Consider the following 17,114-nt stretch of genomic DNA (forward strand, 5'->3'; position numbering starts at 1 on the left):
TACTACAAATGTAATTCATCTGTGTGTCAATTTGTCCAACCATTATTTCTTTCTCTCACCCGGGTCGCCGAAACAGATTGTTTCGGAAAAGTGAACGAGTTGAAACATAAACACACAAACTTTGAGGTACTCAAGGAAGTCACAGGATGACAGCCATTGAAATTTCCAAACAAATTCATTTTATTTCTTTTCAGCACTCGCCAGGATTTTATTCTGGCGACACGAGATGGTCGAAAGGAGCACGTCGACTTTGATTGGAACTGCCCGAGAGTCCTTTTGGTGCCGTTCCCCGTACGCTCAAAATAAGACAAAAAAAGTGGAAGGAAGCTGACGTTTTCGTCTGTTTAAAAACGAGAAGGATGACCGAGCCAAGATTAAAGCCCAAATTTGGGACTTGAAATGGATCCTTCTTCTCCCAGACTACCAGCCTCCCTTGCCACCCTTTTTCTTCTTGGATGGCGCCTTCTTGCGCGTTGCACCGGAGGACGCCGGTTTCTGTTGTCTCGGTGGCACCACGTTGGAAGGGGCGGAGCCAGATGCGGAACCCGGCCGGGGGGAGGTCGGGGGGCTGCTGGCGGTCTTGCTGGCATCCCTGGAAGAAAGGGGAAGAAAAAAAATGAACTCATCCCAAACACCATTGGTGAAGGCAATGCTTATGGGCAAAATTTGGGACATTTTTTTTTTCCACTCACAGTTCTGACGAAGCTCCCACGGTGGCCCCCTGCGTGCCTTTGCCCACCTGCTCCTTCTTCTTGCCCTTCTTCTTGCCCCTGTAGTAGGAGCGCTCCTTCATGGGCAGCCACCTCTCTGGGTCGGGGGTGGCGTTGGGGTCGCAGTTCTTGGGGAGCTTCCCTGCGGAGAAGAGGAAGGAGGGACATTTTTTTTTATTTGATCAGAAACCAAGAACCTACGTTACAATAAGCAAAGTAAAATGGAGAACCAAAATCTCAGTGAGGCAAATTTACCCTTCTTTTTTTTCTTCTTCTTCTTCTTCTTCTTGTTCTTATCTCCTCGCCTGTGGGGGAAAGAAAGTGCACCCCAAAATTTGGAAATGTCCTCACATAGAGGAGTCAAAAAAAATGTCTTGTCACATTACCCGTCTTCTTTGGGTAGGTTTTCTCCCGCCACTTTGGCGGCCTTTTTCCGGACGTAGGTGGCGCCGTGCGAGTTCTCCAGCTCGTCCACGTCCACCTTGAAGGACATGGTGTCGGCCGGAGGGAGGTGCTTACTCAGGCTGTAGGTAGGGGGGGCGCTCAGGAAAAACCAGGAGAGGCTTTTTAGCTAAACACAAAGGGGGAAAAATTGCTTTGGAAGGATACGCTTTGGCTTTCTCTGTGTCCACCAGAGAGTAAGCGGAAATGAGCTGTGCCAGCGTGTGAATATCTTTTGGATTTTGCCTGGGTGAAAGAAAAAAAATGAGTTGCATTTTCCCTCATTTTACCCAATGCTCCCCTCTTAAGGTCAACTGACTTCCACAGTTGCTCCAAGTCACTGATAGCCTCCTTTTTCCGACCGTACTTGAGTTTGAAATTTGCCGCTTCTCGTACCAGAGCCAGGTGCGCCGTGGATCCCGGCTGCGGAGGACGCGGGTGAGCCGTTGACTCACGGGGCGGACGGCTCAAAAAGGGGAAAAGCAACAAACCTCGTCCGACTGGTACTTCTCAATGGCTTGCCGAAAGACGTCAATGGCGCCGTCAATGTCTTCTTCGTGCGAGTACATCGACACCAGGGCCGACACCTAACCAGTCAATCGCGCACAGTTTAGTAGAAACGGACGTGGGGGTGGCGGGGAAATAATTAAAAAAAAAAAAAAAACATCCACACTTACCATGCCCACTTTGTGCTTGAACTCGTCAATGGACTTCAGGACACCGCAGGCTTTTGTGACGTGACCTGAACACCCAAAATGAGTTTATATGTGGTAAAATGAAACTAAAAAGTCAATTTTCAAAAGCAATTGCCTGTTTGAAAAAAAACCCTTGAATTACCTTGAATTAAATGAAGTTGTGCCATTGTGAGTTTGATGCTCGATGCACTTTCTGGATGCTGGTCTGAAAAATGCTGAAAAAAGCAAAAATAGATAGGAGCGCTGCGTCAGGCGCCAAATGAGAGCCACCACCCTACCTGCAGCAAGTCGATGGCCTTGGCGTGCTGTTTCTCTCGGCAAAGTTGAGCCACCTGGATCAGGACGGGTCGCGGATGACCCGGATTCTGCGACTTAAGCGCCGAAGACAGCTTTCTGCATTGTTCGGCCTGTAGAACCAGCAAAAAAACCTTACGGAATGTGCATCAAGTAGGCAGAGATATCACTCGCTGACAGCGCTCCCAACTCACCTGGTTGGTGTACATGGCCAGGAGAGCCGTGTTAAACTCGATGGCCCGAATCTGCTTTTTGGCCAGCTTGTACTCGATCCCTTCCGCGCTTGTCAGTTTCACCTTTTTCTTGGAATCAAACACGTTTTGGTCCTACACACAAAAAAAGAAAGAAACATTCCTTAATACCAAAGGTCCCTTTCAAAAAAGAGCTGAAAATATTGAGTCAGTCCACCTTGTTTATCGTAATGATGTTGTTGGCAGTCACGGCCAGCAGGCCAATGTCGGATGGCCTAGAAGGGGCAAAAAAAGGTCATTTTATGGACAAAGTATGCATCGTGGCGTGAAAATAAACTAGGACGCAGCTTACTTGAGCTTGACGACCTGATTGTAGAGCTGGAGCGCTCGGTCCGTCTGACCTTGCGACTGCATGACGTACGCCATTTGAGAGTGGATGACGGCCAGCTCCGACTCAATGTCCTCTTCTGTCATGTCCTGTGGGAGACGGCGTCTTTAGTGGGCTAAGAGCGCTGTGAGAAAACTTGAGACATCCACTTACCGAATCATCGGCCAATGACAACCGGCAAAGCTCTGAAATTCAAGAGAATTGGGGCAATGACAACCACATTTTTTGGGAAAGTATATATATATAAAAACGGGGGGTCCCCGACCTTCAGCTTGTTGAAGCTTATCAAACGCTGCTTTGAGCTGACCCTGGCCAATCAGCATGCAGGCAGCATTGTAGCACAGCTCGTACGTCGACTCGGGAAATCCTAAATCTTCCTGCTGAGACGGGAAAGTTGCTCTCAAATGGCGCTCGCTGGCGACGCCCACCCAACTTTTACGGCTTACCGTGGGCGCCTTCTCCCATTGGCTGACGGCGGCCACGACCGCCGCCAGGTTGGTCTTGCGCTCCTCCTCGTACTCATCTTGAGAATTCCGGATCAGATCCGTGTAGACTGACTTGCACTCGTCGTAGCGCTCCAGTCGATATAACTGCACGAAAGGAAATCAAACATATTTGTGGTTGACTGATGTTTTTGAAAAGGCATACATAAACACTCTTTTGAAAGACCAATAAAAAATGTACTATCAGGATGAATTGAACACACTAGTTATGGATAATTAATATTGACAGTCCTACTGTCCACTTTTATCCACATAGGTTTACATAAGTGATCATGTAGACGAGGCATTTTTGTCCAACGAGGCTCACCACTTGACCGTAGAGCTCTTTTAGCTTGTCCGTCTGAAGAGGAGCGCTTTCGATGGTCTTAAGGGAACTCTCCACTCGGTTCAGACGGTACTCGCAGTACGCTTTCTCGAACACAACCTCGCTGGAAGAAGAAGAAGAAAGGGACGTGTCCAAAGTTTAAACATGGACCAAATGCGATTGAAACCGACCCTGATGCGACACGCTTACCTGCCAAGTACCTTGGCATGTGCGTTCATGACATTTAAAGCCTCCTTGAAGGTGCCATTCTGGATAAGGCACACTATTTTACAATGAAGGGCTGTCACATCCTCCCTGTTTTCTTGCAAAACTGCCACAGGGAGAATTGAAGTCAAAAACAGGCGACAGATTTTTCGTAAAAGCAAGCGATAATGAAATTCTCAGAAAGATTGATGTGAAAATACATTCGAGACTCGTAAACTGATCCCGGGTATGAAAGACACGTCACACCATAAGAAGGCGGTGCAAAATCGAAGACTGCGACGTTTCAAAATGCATACGCCACATCATTTTAACTTGAACATACTAGTGGCAATTACATATTCCGCGAAAACAAGCTAGGTGGGGAAAAAAACAACATTAGACTGACAAAAATGGCCCGAAGCCCTCCCTGTGAGGTGAATGTAGCTTAGCTAAGAAACACAGCTGACTAGCCACAAGTTAGTCCGCACTCAGCCCGAAAGCCAACAAAATGCCTAGTTAAAGCCACGGGACGGATACAAACTTTTTGGTAGAGCTTTCAAGGCTCTCGTGTAGTCCCCGTTCTGTCCGCAGCGGTTGACGTCGGTCCACAGCGACGCCGTGGACTGAGCACCGCTCGCCATTTTTGATGCGTGTGGACTACGAGTCGAAGGATGGAAATAGAAACATGTACTTCCGGATTCACATTGAAGGTTAGACTTTATCTGAAATATTTGAGACTATTTTATGCATATTATTACATTTGGAAGGGATTGCGTTAATGCAGATGATTATATGATATCGGTTATTACGTTTTATTTACTACGGCTCCGGCCTTGACGAGGCTAGATGTCTCAGGGACAGTAAGCTTCTCCGGTGGGCTCTGTTGCAGCGTTGGAGAGGTTAACAAACCACTTTAAAATCCCCCCCAGAGATCAGTGTTGCACGTTACATCACACGATAGATATATATTTGAGACTTGAAATGCATTTTCAAAGACCATTGTGTGACCTAATGATAAAACTTTCCAGCCTAATTTAATTCCGACACTCTCTTGGGTCATTGAAAGCATCAGTTTGGCGGTTCCCGGTTCCGACGCAGTCCTTAGCGGTTGCGAGGGGGAGCTGTTGTCATCTGGCCCGGCTTTACAGTGACGACCCTTTGTCCAGGGGAAATGGCTGGGATTAAAGGTGCGTCAAGTGATTCACTTATTTTTTTGATCTTCTATTTTAGATGCATGTTGGGAAAAACAGCCTCCATTTCGTTAGCTTGACGCAATGCGTGTAAGCCCCACGCACGCATTTAAAGCTTGCTAATGCAGAAGTGCAACCACAGGGCTAATGAAAGGCACACATCAAAATCAACCAAGAAAGTGTTGATTAACTTGGCCTGTTTGGCATTAAAGAGGTCGGGTATTGTGATATTTTTCTTCAAGAAAAGAGGACCTCAAGTGATGCGATCTCCTTTTTTGTTGTAACGTTGAAGCCATCGCTAAGAGGCTATGGCTAACCAAGGCGTCAATTCAATTAGGTGATGCTAATATATGGAGGTAGAAAATAGACTGCTTTTGTCCAGTAGTTTTTTCTTTGGCTCATTGTCAAACGTCAAATCAGCTGCTTCGTCAAGCCAGGAGTCAATTTGCACAAAACATCAGGTATACTTACCTGCAGTTAATATTGTCTAAAGTCGTTAGAGGAGTTCATCAAGAAGAACGAATACTATTGAGAAAACACAAAAAGTATCACATGTGGTATTAAGGGCGAAAAAGTAACAACAAACTCCATTTTCCACGGCTTCAAGACATAACATCAATTTGCATTTTTAGTACTCCCAAAAGGCTCATTCACTTCAATATTTAGGCTAAAATCACTGCACTTTGTGTGTTAACTTTGTCATGTTGAATCTATTTTAAGCATGCATGCAAGCAAGCGCCGTATATCAAACATAAATATCAAATCTATAATGCCTTTGCTAGATGCTGTCCTAATTGTCTTTTGTCTTCTAGCTCTCATCACCTTGTCCTTCGGGGGGGCCATTGGTCTCATGTTCCTCATGCTGGGATGTGCCCTGCCCGTGTATGAGTAAGGAAACTTTGTTTTTCGTCTTAAGTGACATTTAGGAACAGACTTTTTAAAATGTTATCAAACATCCGAGACAAAATGAATGAATGAACATGTGCATGACTATTGTTGGCTAGTATGAGGGTTTGGAGATGCCCTAAATGTGGAACGGAGCCTTTTTGGAGCTCAGATTTTTTTTCTCTGCCCATTTTAACACGGGTGGGTCTGCCCGGTGTGTATGTGCAGCAAATACTGGCCGCTCTTCCTCCTGTTCTTCTACATCCTCTCACCCATCCCATACTGCATCTCGAAGCGGGTGGTGGACGAAAGCGACAGCTCCAGCAACGCCTGCCGAGAGCTGGCCATCTTCCTCACCACGGGCATCGTCATCTCCGCCTTCGGCCTGCCCGTCGTCTTTGCGCGGGCCCAAGTGGTAAGTGTGTGTGGCGGATTGGGTTCCAGAGCCAGACTTGTGCTCATTTCAATGCGCTTTCCTTTTGCAGATCGCGTGGGGGTCGTGCGCGCTGGTCTCCACGGGCAACGTGGTCATCTTCGGGACCATCATGGGCTTCTTCATCGTCTTCGGATCCAACGACGACTTCAGCTGGCAGCAGTGGTAATCCGGCGGAGTTGTGAGCATTTTATTATTATTATTTTTTTAAATCGTTATTAGTGTCTTTCTCTAAAGTCTGATTTGGTCCTAGTTGTTATTTATAGTAGCCACTCACTCCCAAGCCGTGCGATACTTTTGTTTTTCTTTGATGGCGAAATGCTTTGCGTTAAACTGACGTCAAGCCCGTGATTGGCTTGTCCAAAATCTAACGTCGCATCTGTCGTGATATTTGAGTGTTAGGAACCAAACTAGCGTCAACGACAAATGGCAATGCTATGAAAATTGAGCCCAAGGCCAAGGTCTTTTGGTTAACGCGCTTTTTTATTGTCACTTGTTGTTCAATGACGCCAGGATGGGAAATGTAAGAAAAATGTATCATTGTATTTTTTGTTCTCCATTATACATTTTAGTATATACCAAGTATACATTAATGTCACTCCCCTTTTTAATGCCCAATTGAGTTATGATTTTGTATTTTTTTTAATCAATTGTTCAAATAATTCGACAAATTTGGAAATACTAATACACGATTCAACTGTATTATTTTTTTATGAGTATATAATAACCACTGCTCTGTAGGCTTTTTAACTCATTGGCTGCCATTGATGGTGGTAGACGTCCAATCCATTCTGACCAGGAAAGGATTGGAAGGCTACCTAGGTCATGGCAAAATTTAGTGCCATATCATTCCGGCACTTTTTTCTCCCGTTTGCCCGAATGATTGGAAAAGAAAGTTTTTGTTAACCCCACCAAAATCCGTCCAATCCTGTGACTTATCTTTATTTTTTTTTCTTTCATGACCTGACTTCAGTGAAGGCATTGATTGTACTCAGAAAGACTGAAAATGAAGGCAGCTTTGTGGGGGGAAAAAACTACTGACATTTGTATGCTTTTTTTTCCATATTACTTATGATGGGTCAAAATTACACAAAACAACGGGAAAAAAGAAAGGCAAGAATTTGCTATGGAATTTGTATAGCGGCAGGGAAGTCTTAGGTTAGACCTTTCTGATTGTTACTGTTACTACTAGCAAGCAGTTTGCTCCCACACTGTCAGTCATGTTGTATATTTATTTTATTTAATTTAATTGAAGAGCTCATGTTTGATGCTGTTCTCAGCCAGGATGACCAGCTTTTATTTTGTTCTTAAATAAATGCAGTTTTGCAACATATTCTCTGCTCCGTTCAGTCCTTTTTTGTTGTTGTAGCATGTTTATATTATATAGATAACTTATACCTGTTTAGGAGAAAAAGTTGCGTGTGGTAAATTTGTAAACATTTGACCACATTGAACGCAGTGCCCCTGTTGTCCCGCAGAGGGTGGTGTAACGTGCCACCATCTTGCACGGTGCCCAACATTTCTGTAAGAAAGTGATAGCATGAAAGGTCAGGATCCGGCACCCCGGCGGTGACGTTGTTAACTATCACGCATGTGTCCGTGCAATAAGCGCTGCATTTAAAATGTCATTGAAGGTTCTCCGTGTGAAGAGGGGAACTGGCCAGATGACCCAGTGCCCCCCTCCTGGTTGGACGAAAGGGATTATTTTGTTAGCTGCGAGGCCCGTGGCGAGGAAAATTTAAGCGTCAGATTGCAGAACTCGTGGAAGGCAGACATTGAGAAGGCTGAAGTTTTACCAGACGATCAATTTTTCTCGTGTTTGGAGACCCTCGCCTGGGATGTCACGTCCCGTCCAGTGCATTTAGGGCCTCGGGGGAAGAGAGAGGTTAGATAGGGAGTCAACTAAAGGGGGCGGGGCATTCCAGGAGGGTGTCCCCCCCCCGACCCCCTGCAAGTTTGCTCTCCTCCCGCTCATCTCTTCGGTCACATACACGCGTATCCTCCCGACCGGGGCCTCAGTCCCACCATGGCCAGCGTCGCCGGCCCCGAGGAGAGCTCTCCGGCCCGGGGTGCCGGAGCGCCGGCGGAGTCCGAGTCTAAAGCTAGCGCGGAAGCCGGCCGGGCCCCCGGCGACAGGGGGGACGAGGCCGAGCCCGGGGACGTCGTCGGGGAAGAGAGCGGAGGTCACGAGTGGATGGAGGAGAGGTTCAGGATTAATAGGAAGAAGTTGGAGAGCATGTTGTATGGTGAGTAATGGCACAAAAAAAAGTTTACTCAAATGTGACTCAACTTGCAAGATTTTTCACATTATTTTCCAAACTTCAGCATGTTGAATGAATCTTTCAGGGACAGTTACTTCACACTGAAGATCCATCGATGTCTTTGACCGTACGCGTCCCACGACGTCGCCGCTCGTCCGTGCGTGTGCTCAAGTCACTTTTCTTGCCGTTCTCACGGCCGTCCGGGACCGAGCCGTAACTTATTCGGGCCTGGCGGCTTTATGACGGACGCCGAGCCCATGTCGCCATGGAGACTCATTGTGTCTGTGGCGGCGCCGTGCGTGTTTGCGCTGGCATTTCCAAATTCCTCAATAGACGCCAAAGTATCCGGACTTTGTTTGAGTCCCAGCTTGTCGGAAAGCTTCTTTGAGTGGAAACACATGCATTTAAAGAGCAATGACTTCTCAGAATTGTGAGAATAAATTGAGCAAATAGGTGATGTCAATTCAAGTGGAGAATTTCTCCTCCCAATTGTGAGAAGTGAGAATTGTGGCTGCAAAGTGAGAATCCTGCCCACGTACGTAGTCTTTTCTTTAGTGGCCGTAAACAACCCCCCCCGAGCGTCTTTTCTTGGGCCGGCCAGCCCGGATCGTTTACAACTGGACCCGAACGGCTCGATAAATTGGCCATGGCGGCAGAATTCAATCAAGTCCCGAGAGGGCATCTACTTGATCTCGTCGCATCTCTTTGTCCGTCCGTGACTTTCTCGAGGGCTTTTTTCCTTTTTCTGTTCTACGTTTTTGAAGCTGTGTGTGCCCTCATTTCTCCAGTGTCGACGTGACTCAATGGCATCGACGTCATCTGCCATTTTGGGGCTAATTTGCGGTGCCCCCTGGCCGTCCTCGCCACCTTCTCTCTGTTCTCCGGCCATTCCTGGGCCCCGGCCAGGGTTACCCGTGGCGATGAGGGAAGAGGGGGCTACAAAGAAAGTGGTCGGTGGGGTGCTACCCTGGAAATGTCACAGTGGGGCCGCGGCCGTGCCAAAAAGTTTTTCTTCCCAGACATTTGGGCTGTCTTTTGGGAGATGGTTGCTAAGTCAGCATCCCCAATACTCTTGACAAAACTCTCAACTTTGTGGAAAGCTGTCACACAAAAGGAGTTCCTTCGTAGTACTATTTATTTTACCATTTATTTACACATATATACATATATGCACACATATTTATACATATATACAAACATATTTATACATAAATACACACATTTATACATATATACACACATATATACATACATATATGTGTATATGCGCATCTTCATTGGAATTTTAGCAGGAGACACAAAGTGGACACATATTGCAGATGCATTCCTCAATAGTTTCCAGTGGTAAACTTATATTTCTAATGATTTATTTCAGCTCCAAAGAGTGAGGACACCATGACAGGCGAGGAGTTCTTTGAGCGAGTAAGTCAAACACCTTAACAATCGCTACAAAGGAGAAATTTGCTGTTGCGCCGTGGGAGATTTCCGCTTTCATTCATAGCCTAATGACGACAACCTCTGAAGTGTAAATCAGTCTTTGTATGCGTATACCAGCCTTGTCTAGTACTACCAGATTGTCGCGGGGCGTCCGTCGGCGGGAGGCTTGTTTCTTCGAGCTCTCTTCATTGTTCTTCGCTTCGCAGGTGATGAAAGAAACTCACACTCAGGTGAAATGGCCTTCCAAGTTGAAGATTGGAGCCAAGTCAAAGAAAGGTCCTGTCATTTGCCTCTCTTTCTTTGTCCCTTCCTTTCTGGGTGTCTCGGGTTCGAGACCCCCATCCCGTAGGACCGTCGTTGTCTAATCTCAAGGTGCTGCCTCTTGCAGACCCTCACGTCAAGGTGGAAGGCAAGAAAGAAAACGTCTTGGAAGCCAAAAAGAAGATTCTGGAGGTTCTGGAAACCAGGGTAAGAGTATTTCACTTTCACGTTGGCGTGCGTCTCAATGAGAAAGGGATGGAAATCCCGCAGGTGAACAAGGTGACCCTGAAAATGGACGTGGCCTACACGGAGCACTCGCACGTGATTGGCAAAGGTGGCGGAAACATCAAGAAGGTGATGGAGGTCACGTCTTGTCACATTCACTTCCCGGACTCCAACCGCCACAATGCCGCCGGAGAGAAAAGCAACCAGGTAGTTTGTCCGTTCAGACGGACGCTAGCCTCCGCAAATTCAAAAACAATTCTTCCCTTCTTCCCAGGTGTCCATTGCGGGACCCGTCCAGGGGGTGGAGGAGGCCCGGTGGAGGATTCGAGTCAGTTTTTACTCCCAAAGTGTTTATTATGGTCACAGGATTTTTTTGCTCCTATCCAACGTCGCTATGGCAATTTTTCTCACGCGTCAGGATCTACAGCCGCTGACGTTGACGTTCGAGCTGCCGGTGGGCCTGGCCCCCGCCGGCCCGCCGGACGCCGGCTCGCCTCTCATCCAGCAGGTGGCGCAGACGTTGGGGGTCAGCGTGAGTTTCCGAGCGCTGCCGCCGCAGCCTCAACAAGTCCAGGCGCAGCCCGCCTTCTTTGGGAGCTGCTGCACGGTTTGGGGCCTGCAGGGCAACGCCTCCGCCGTCAAGGTCAGCCAGGCCCATGCGCATGCTCTCCGCCATCGCCGCCAATGCCGCCCCTCACCCAATTCCATCCCATTCCAGAAGGCGGCCTGCGTCCTGATGGAGCTGCTGCTGGGCTCGGACTCGACGGGGAGCGCGGTGAGCAGCCAGCTGGATGTGACCTCGCAGCAGCACCTCTTCTTGTTGGGCCAGAACGGAGCCCACTTCCTGAGCGTGATGCACCACACCCAGACCCAGATCATTCTCCCGGATCTCAGCGCACCCCAAAACGTGCCCTCGCTGGTGATCCAAGGCAGCCCCGACGGCGTTTGTCTGGCCCGCCAGCAACTCATGGTCAGTTTTCCCAGGTAGCGAGTAGTATATTTAGGCGCAATACCACAGCCCAAGGTGCTTCAAGTGTCTATTTTGTCCTGTGGACGCACAGGACTGTCTGCCCGTGTGCTTGATGTTTGACATGCGGGAAGATGCGGAAGCGGATCCTTGCCTGCTGACTCAGATGATGCAAAACCTGGGCGTTTTCATCAGCATCAAGCCCAAAGTCAAACAGAGCAACAAGGTACCAACATGTGCCGATTGAGCCAATACTTTTCTTTTATAGCTGTATTTTCTTTTTCAGTCAGTGGTGGTGAAAGGTCTGGAAAGGAACATCCAGTGTCTTTACGAGGCTCGTCGCCTGCTGTTGGGCTTGGATTCTGGCCACGCCCACAGCGCAAAGGAAAGCGATTTGGCCCCGGAGCCCCTTCTGGCCGCCAACGAGTTGACCAGCTATTGGCTGAACATGTTACTGCAACAACTGCGTCTTTCGGAACACGGTGAGATCCATACATTTCAGAGTAAACAAGTCTTCTACCTCAGTATTGTTGCACAAGTGGAAAAATGTGTTTTGGTCCTGTGGTGTTTTTTTAATAATGCTTAACACTCAGGCTAAGTTTTTGACCCTCTTATCTGTTGCACAGGACCCTTACCTGCTCCTGAGGTACCGGCTGCCACAAAATCTCGTCCTTCACCCCCACCCGGTTTACTGGCCCCCCATGAAGAAAGCAGGGCGACCCTGAAGGCAACGGACAGTCGCCCGCTGGAGAAGGTGCCTTACCCCTGTCACCCCCAAAAGAAAAAAACACACAAGTGTACGTACACGGTAAAATGCCTTTCCTCTTTAGATCCCGGAAAACGAGGACCAGTCCGGCCCATGGGACGACGAGGACCAAATGAGGGAGATGCCGATGGCGAGCACGCCGGCGGAGGACGCGATGGGCTTCTCAGGCGGTCCCAGGGCCGCGCTGACGGCTCGCAGGGGAAGTCTACAGAATCCCGAGTTGAGCAAAGTTTTCAACCAGGCTAGACGTCATTCCACGGGTCAGGCCTTTACGTGCAGGTGAGATGAAAAGGACTCGCGCTGGACTTGCGAGTCTTGGCTTTGTCATGTTTTAGGGGGAGGCCTCTTTTCATTCCATTCTCTCAACCTCCAAATACGACAGGTTGCTGAATGCAGAAATGGAGCGAGCAAAGACGGAACGAAGGAACAGCCTGAGGCGAGACGCGGCGCCGCTCCGGGACGTTTGCGCAGACGTCTCCCCATCGGAGGTGCCCAAAATCAATCGCACCCCCATTAACCGTGACAAGGGTGCAAATGATGGCACCATTGCACACTGAAACGTGCAAACCAGCAACGCTTGGGCTTTTCTTTGTTTTTCCGCTTGATTGCGACCAATACTCCGGTGCGATTTATAGCTGGAAAAATGGTCTCCCTTTGGGAAGTGGCGTAGTAAATAATTGCATGTGCGCTAAATGAGCTTTATCCCGCCTGCACTCAGATGGGATTCAATTTCATGCATTATTGACCTACTTTATTTCCTGTTTGTGGTCCACAGGTTTACGACTATGAGAAAAAGAAATTGCTGGCTACTCGAGGTTTGTGCCTTAAATGTTTCATTCCTCTTCTACTACGGCTTTAGCGCACTGCGGACAAACCCTAACCAAAACAACCGACAGACATGTTTGGAATTTCTCAATCAACCTGGATTGGAAAGCGTCACTGTCGTATAATGTACTGTACAAACAATTTGTGCAGTCAGGCCCTCCTTTTTTCCCCACTAAAATCTATTCCAATTTTTACTATTACTACTATTAATGTATGCTTTTTAAATGATAGGAATGTCATCTTGAAGTATGGCAGATAGAATGAAGCGCTATGCCTACAAGGGGCCAAAAATAGTATATGAGATATTCCAAATGCGATATGGATCATTTTTTCTGAAGCACGTCGGCACGCGAGGAGATTCTTGGCAGAGCGCTTTCCACATTTGACACAATTGCTTCGTACCGAGCGATACGGTGCTTTTGGCGGGTGCGCCTCAAATGCAACAATGAAAAATGCCGGCTTGAATGAATAATTCAGCACCCGACCCAACTGAGAATTTTGGAAATAGAGCTAATAAAAAGGCGGTGATGGACACATGCCATTGGCTTGTTTTTTCTCTCGCAGTTCTCTTTTTTTTTTAAAGCTGCACGTCCACTACTTTTTAAAAATGCATTTTCCTTCCAACAACCTCATCTTGAGTAAAAAATAGAGTTGTTATAAGTAGAAATGCTTTAGGTTGGCATTGTATGTGCAGCTCTTTGTCTGGTCCAAGATGGCTACTCAGTTATATTTATATCTGCTTTTCTTTTTTAGCTATGCAGAGAAAACCGGTGGTGAGCGAAGTCCGGACACCCACCGACACTTGGAGCGGCTTGGGATTTTCCAAATCCATGCCGGCCGAGGCGGTGAAGGAAATGCGAAACATCAGTCGTCGAAACTACAGACCCTACTTGACCACTAATGGCGGACAGGTACAAATGATCATCCTCGTGCCCTGAAGGGTCTGCAAGACACACATTCATCAAATGCATAAAAGGAAAAATTAAACACTATAATTAATGAATGCACCAATTGCTTTGTCATCAGGTAGGTGAGCCTTAGAATTGGCGGAAAGTAAACTTTGCAATCCGGCGTGCCTTAATATGCTAACCACCATAATGAAAAATCCATTTTAATGGAGCCATTACGTAGTGTCTTTGCCCCTTATATTTATAGCCACATTAATGTTGAAAGTGTGTTTAAAGCTGCAATGCTTTACACTCTGCAAAAGGTCGCCGGCGAAAGGCAGACAGTGATGTACACTGTTAATAATCCAAAAAGCACTTCTGCCTGTAAACAATACAAATAAATAAAGGAGAAGTGCTCTAGAAAAAGAATGAATAAACAATTGCTCAAACAGAACCTTGCACAAGAATAAATATCCCATGTGAATGGATGCAGAGTACCATTATATGGTATCATTTGATTGGTTGTTGCAGTCGTGGGCCAATCAGAGCGCGACGGCGTCCAACGGGAGCAATTCCGACAATTGGAGGGACAGACGTGGATCCCAGCCTGCCTGCTCATCTTCCTCGTCCTCCTCCTCCTCGTCCTCCTCTTCCTCCTCCTCCCCACCACCGACCTCCTCGTCCTCCTCCACGTTCTCCTCCCACTTTTCCTCCTTTGCACCGAGCAGGAACAGAAGCGACAAACCCCGTAAGTCAGGCTTTGAAAGATACAGAATACTAAGTCTGCACCTCCCGTTTACATTATTTTGTTTGTGCAGAGGATGCTTTCCCGGGCATCAACTACTTTGACGGCCCGTGCTCCTCCAGGAGGGCGTCGAACTGCAGTCGTCGTAGCCCGTCACCCCCCATGACGGACGACCTGCCGCGGCTCCTCGGCCAACTGGGCTTGCTCAAGTACATTGATGTGTTGGAGCAACAAGAGGTGAAAACTGGGCAAAATCCTACACTACCTATAAATTGGACCGGTTTTGTAGTATTTTTGCAAGTATATTTTACATTGGATCAAGCACAGCTCCTTCCAATTGGGCCCCCGAGACGACTATCTAAAATGTCTCACATTTTGTCCCCTGAATATTTGGTATGTAGAAGAATTTGTAAATAGAGGCTATTCTCTGGCTGGTTGGACTTGTAGTACTCCCATGTAGTAAGTACAATTGCTGTGTGTGGATTCAGATTGACTACCACACGTTCCTCACGTTGTCGGACGAAGATCTGAAAGAAGTGGGCGTGTCCACCTTTGGAGCCCGACGCAAGATGCTGTTAGCCATCTCAGGTAATGGCCCACGTCGTCTTCCGATTCCTCAATTGAGCCCTTTTCGATACAATGTTGTCGTTCTAGATGTGAACAAGAGCAAGAGGAGGCCTTCCGATACGCCCGGTGTGAAAGCTGGATACTTGGAAGGCGGCGCCAGTGGCAGATTACCTCGCATTGCCGACATGGAAGTGGCCACCTTGAGCGACCGCTGGTGAAGAGGGATTTGGTGCCGACTGCAATCCTCTCCACGTGAGTTCCAGAGCTCTAACAGACAACCAAGCCGTTTTTGTGCCTTTTAAGAACAGCCAAACTCCAAAGCTTTTTTAAAAGAAAACAAATCTATTATTATTATTGACAAGGAGGTCTTCTCTTCCAAATGTCATATTTTTCTGCAAAAAAGTCAAATTTACATCCAACTTAATGATAGCAGTACTCCTGCCAATGCTTGTTTTTGACGCTTTGACTATTCTAACTGCTTCCTTTATGCAAATGTAAATAGTGATAATAATAAGATCATATTATCTTAATAATATAATATAAGTGAAACTCTACCGTGATAGTAAATAAAATCATAGCAATAACATTTTAAGTGGTTTTGAAAATGAATGAATATTATAACAATTGCAAATATTGAATATTTGCTTGCCCTATCAACGGTCAAAGGTCCAAAGGTCATCTTTTGAGTCGTCACCTGTTGTTGTTGTTGTTGCTATTGTTTTCATGACACTAACGGCCATTTTAATAATGAATGAATATTACAATCCGTCATACTGTTTTTTACTCGCCAACAAAAGTGCTGTAAAACACTTGCAATATTTCTATTTGCCTCCATCAGACTTTCATTGTACACTGAAATCTAATTACCGCTTAAAAAGTTAAATATATGATACTATTTCCGCCTCCTTTTATTAGTGTCTCTAAGTTTGTATTGATGCTGTAACCAATAATGACTCCATCAAAATGTATCTCAATTGTGTTTATGACGCAGATGTCAGAAAACAAAATGAACTGATTAAATTCCAAGCGGTTTGTGCTACCAGGGGGCAGTAGCGTCACATTCTCTCCATTTGATTTGATTTATTTCTTCTTTTATTTTTTGGATGACATTAATTCACGTTCAGGAACCCAACTGATGAATTGCTTATGTTTTACGAGTGGCCCGGCTGATACAGAACACTTTATGCAGGATTTCTTTTCAGCTTGTTTACATTTTGCTTCCGAATGACAATCAAATGAGGCTGATGAGTTTGCCATGTGGCCTTTCAGGGCAACCCAATGCAACAAATAGATAAGACTAATGACTAGTCAAATTACAGGTGTGGCTCTCCTTTTAATTGACCTGCCCCATTTGACCATTTCCATTGAATTCATTATTTCCTCCCTGACTCTGGGGGGCCATTTTGCAATTTGATGGTTAATTGGAAACGGCGTGAACGGAAAATTGGAATGATGTCTCGGTGCTCGGATGCAAACGACTTGGTGGGCCTCCTCCCCGACCGACGCTAATTACATTGGTGTCCAAATAGTTTTCTCCAAGGGCCGCCATCAGAAAACTGCATTGAGCACTGACTTGAAATCCCTCCACTTTCATTAGTAATTATATAGGATCTCAAATTTGGCCCTTTCACTGACTACCACCGCACATTATCTGTGTGACGACCTGGGCCGTCTTTAGTGGGAAAATCCCTTTTTGCCGACTCAACTCCAGGCATTGTTTTTCCCGACGCTGCCAATCCCAGATAGCACTCGATTCAAGTGAGTCCCAAACGCGTCCTAGATAAAGACGCGCCCGACGCCACGTCAAAACATCACAACACGGAAACGACGCATGACGAGCGCCCGCGAAAGGCTGACATTTAGGAGGCGAGGCAAAAAGCTTCTTGAGAGACATCTCCGCTCGTTAGTAGTCCGTGTGATAACAACAAAGGACTT

General features: G+C 46.8%; 3 protein-coding genes across 6 annotated transcripts; 2 read left to right on the forward strand and 1 right to left on the reverse strand.

The window, feature by feature from the left end:
* Nucleotides 1-156: 156 nt before the first annotated feature.
* srp72 (signal recognition particle 72) lies at nucleotides 157-4,505 on the reverse strand. 2 transcript variants are annotated; one of them, XM_077732217.1, is made up of 19 exons: nucleotides 4,272-4,505; nucleotides 3,737-3,857; nucleotides 3,530-3,650; nucleotides 3,166-3,309; nucleotides 2,985-3,096; nucleotides 2,873-2,904; nucleotides 2,684-2,808; nucleotides 2,549-2,606; nucleotides 2,335-2,466; nucleotides 2,125-2,253; nucleotides 1,989-2,061; nucleotides 1,829-1,893; nucleotides 1,643-1,738; nucleotides 1,471-1,574; nucleotides 1,320-1,397; nucleotides 1,097-1,234; nucleotides 966-1,015; nucleotides 693-852; nucleotides 157-592 (listed from the first exon to the last, which is right to left on the reverse strand). In XM_077732217.1, the coding sequence occupies exons 1-19, from the start codon at nucleotides 4,369-4,371 to the stop codon at nucleotides 421-423; spliced, it is 2,010 nt and encodes a 669-aa protein (XP_077588343.1). In that variant the 5' UTR covers nucleotides 4,372-4,505; the 3' UTR covers nucleotides 157-420. The 2 variants fall into 2 exon arrangements, with proteins under 2 accessions (XP_077588343.1, XP_077588342.1); XM_077732216.1 differs by having other exon boundaries at nucleotides 2,985-3,099; nucleotides 4,272-4,502.
* Nucleotides 4,094-7,571, forward strand: LOC144207034 (leptin receptor overlapping transcript-like 1). 3 transcript variants are annotated; one of them, XM_077732223.1, is made up of 6 exons: nucleotides 4,094-4,440; nucleotides 4,797-4,917; nucleotides 5,733-5,808; nucleotides 6,034-6,220; nucleotides 6,291-6,419; nucleotides 7,212-7,571. In XM_077732223.1, the coding sequence occupies exons 2-5, from the start codon at nucleotides 4,902-4,904 to the stop codon at nucleotides 6,405-6,407; spliced, it is 396 nt and encodes a 131-aa protein (XP_077588349.1). In that variant the 5' UTR covers nucleotides 4,094-4,440; nucleotides 4,797-4,901; the 3' UTR covers nucleotides 6,408-6,419; nucleotides 7,212-7,571. The 3 variants fall into 3 exon arrangements, with proteins under 3 accessions (XP_077588349.1, XP_077588348.1, XP_077588350.1); XM_077732222.1 differs by having other exon boundaries at nucleotides 4,099-4,440; nucleotides 6,291-7,571; XM_077732224.1 differs by lacking the exons at nucleotides 4,094-4,440; nucleotides 4,797-4,917 and adding an exon at nucleotides 5,002-5,381 and having other exon boundaries at nucleotides 6,291-7,571.
* A 490-nt stretch (nucleotides 7,572-8,061) lies between these two features.
* On the forward strand, nucleotides 8,062-16,221 carry bicc2 (bicaudal C homolog 2). Its single transcript, XM_077733009.1, has 19 exons — nucleotides 8,062-8,484; nucleotides 9,875-9,921; nucleotides 10,143-10,212; nucleotides 10,325-10,404; nucleotides 10,468-10,629; nucleotides 10,697-10,750; nucleotides 10,841-11,065; nucleotides 11,141-11,392; nucleotides 11,484-11,615; nucleotides 11,676-11,871; nucleotides 12,016-12,143; nucleotides 12,220-12,434; nucleotides 12,538-12,643; nucleotides 12,931-12,970; nucleotides 13,734-13,891; nucleotides 14,399-14,615; nucleotides 14,686-14,849; nucleotides 15,101-15,200; nucleotides 15,267-16,221. Exons 1-19 carry the CDS (start codon nucleotides 8,265-8,267, stop codon nucleotides 15,395-15,397), a joined length of 2,697 nt encoding a protein of 898 aa, XP_077589135.1. The 5' UTR covers nucleotides 8,062-8,264; the 3' UTR covers nucleotides 15,398-16,221.
* The last annotated feature ends 893 nt before the right edge of the window (nucleotides 16,222-17,114 follow it).

Source organism: Stigmatopora nigra, chromosome 14 (assembly GCF_051989575.1).
Source record: "Stigmatopora nigra isolate UIUO_SnigA chromosome 14, RoL_Snig_1.1, whole genome shotgun sequence".
Taxonomy (NCBI): Eukaryota; Metazoa; Chordata; class Actinopteri; order Syngnathiformes; family Syngnathidae; genus Stigmatopora; species Stigmatopora nigra.

Excerpts from the sequence above, each read along its gene's own strand:
- LOC144207034 (XM_077732223.1), top strand. Across the intron at positions 5,809-6,033 it reads TGTGCCCTGCCCGTGTATGA|CAAATACTGGCCGCTCTTCC; the intron begins GTAAGGAAACTT and ends GTGTATGTGCAG. Across the intron at positions 6,221-6,290 it reads TCTTTGCGCGGGCCCAAGTG|ATCGCGTGGGGGTCGTGCGC; the intron begins GTAAGTGTGTGT and ends TTCCTTTTGCAG.
- srp72 (XM_077732216.1), bottom strand. The coding sequence starts at position 4,371 with ATGGCGAGCGGTGCTCAGTCCACGGCGTCGCTGTGGACCGACGTCAAC. Across the intron at positions 3,651-3,736 it reads CATGCCAAGGTACTTGGCAG|CGAGGTTGTGTTCGAGAAAG; the intron begins GTAAGCGTGTCG and ends TTCTTCTTCCAG. Across the intron at positions 1,575-1,642 it reads AGAAGTACCAGTCGGACGAG|CCGGGATCCACGGCGCACCT; the intron begins GTTTGTTGCTTT and ends CGTCCTCCGCAG.
- bicc2 (XM_077733009.1), top strand. The coding sequence starts at position 8,265 with ATGGCCAGCGTCGCCGGCCCCGAGGAGAGCTCTCCGGCCCGGGGTGCC. Across the intron at positions 8,485-9,874 it reads GTTGGAGAGCATGTTGTATG|CTCCAAAGAGTGAGGACACC; the intron begins GTGAGTAATGGC and ends GATTTATTTCAG. Across the intron at positions 12,644-12,930 it reads CAGACGTCTCCCCATCGGAG|GTTTACGACTATGAGAAAAA; the intron begins GTGCCCAAAATC and ends TGTGGTCCACAG.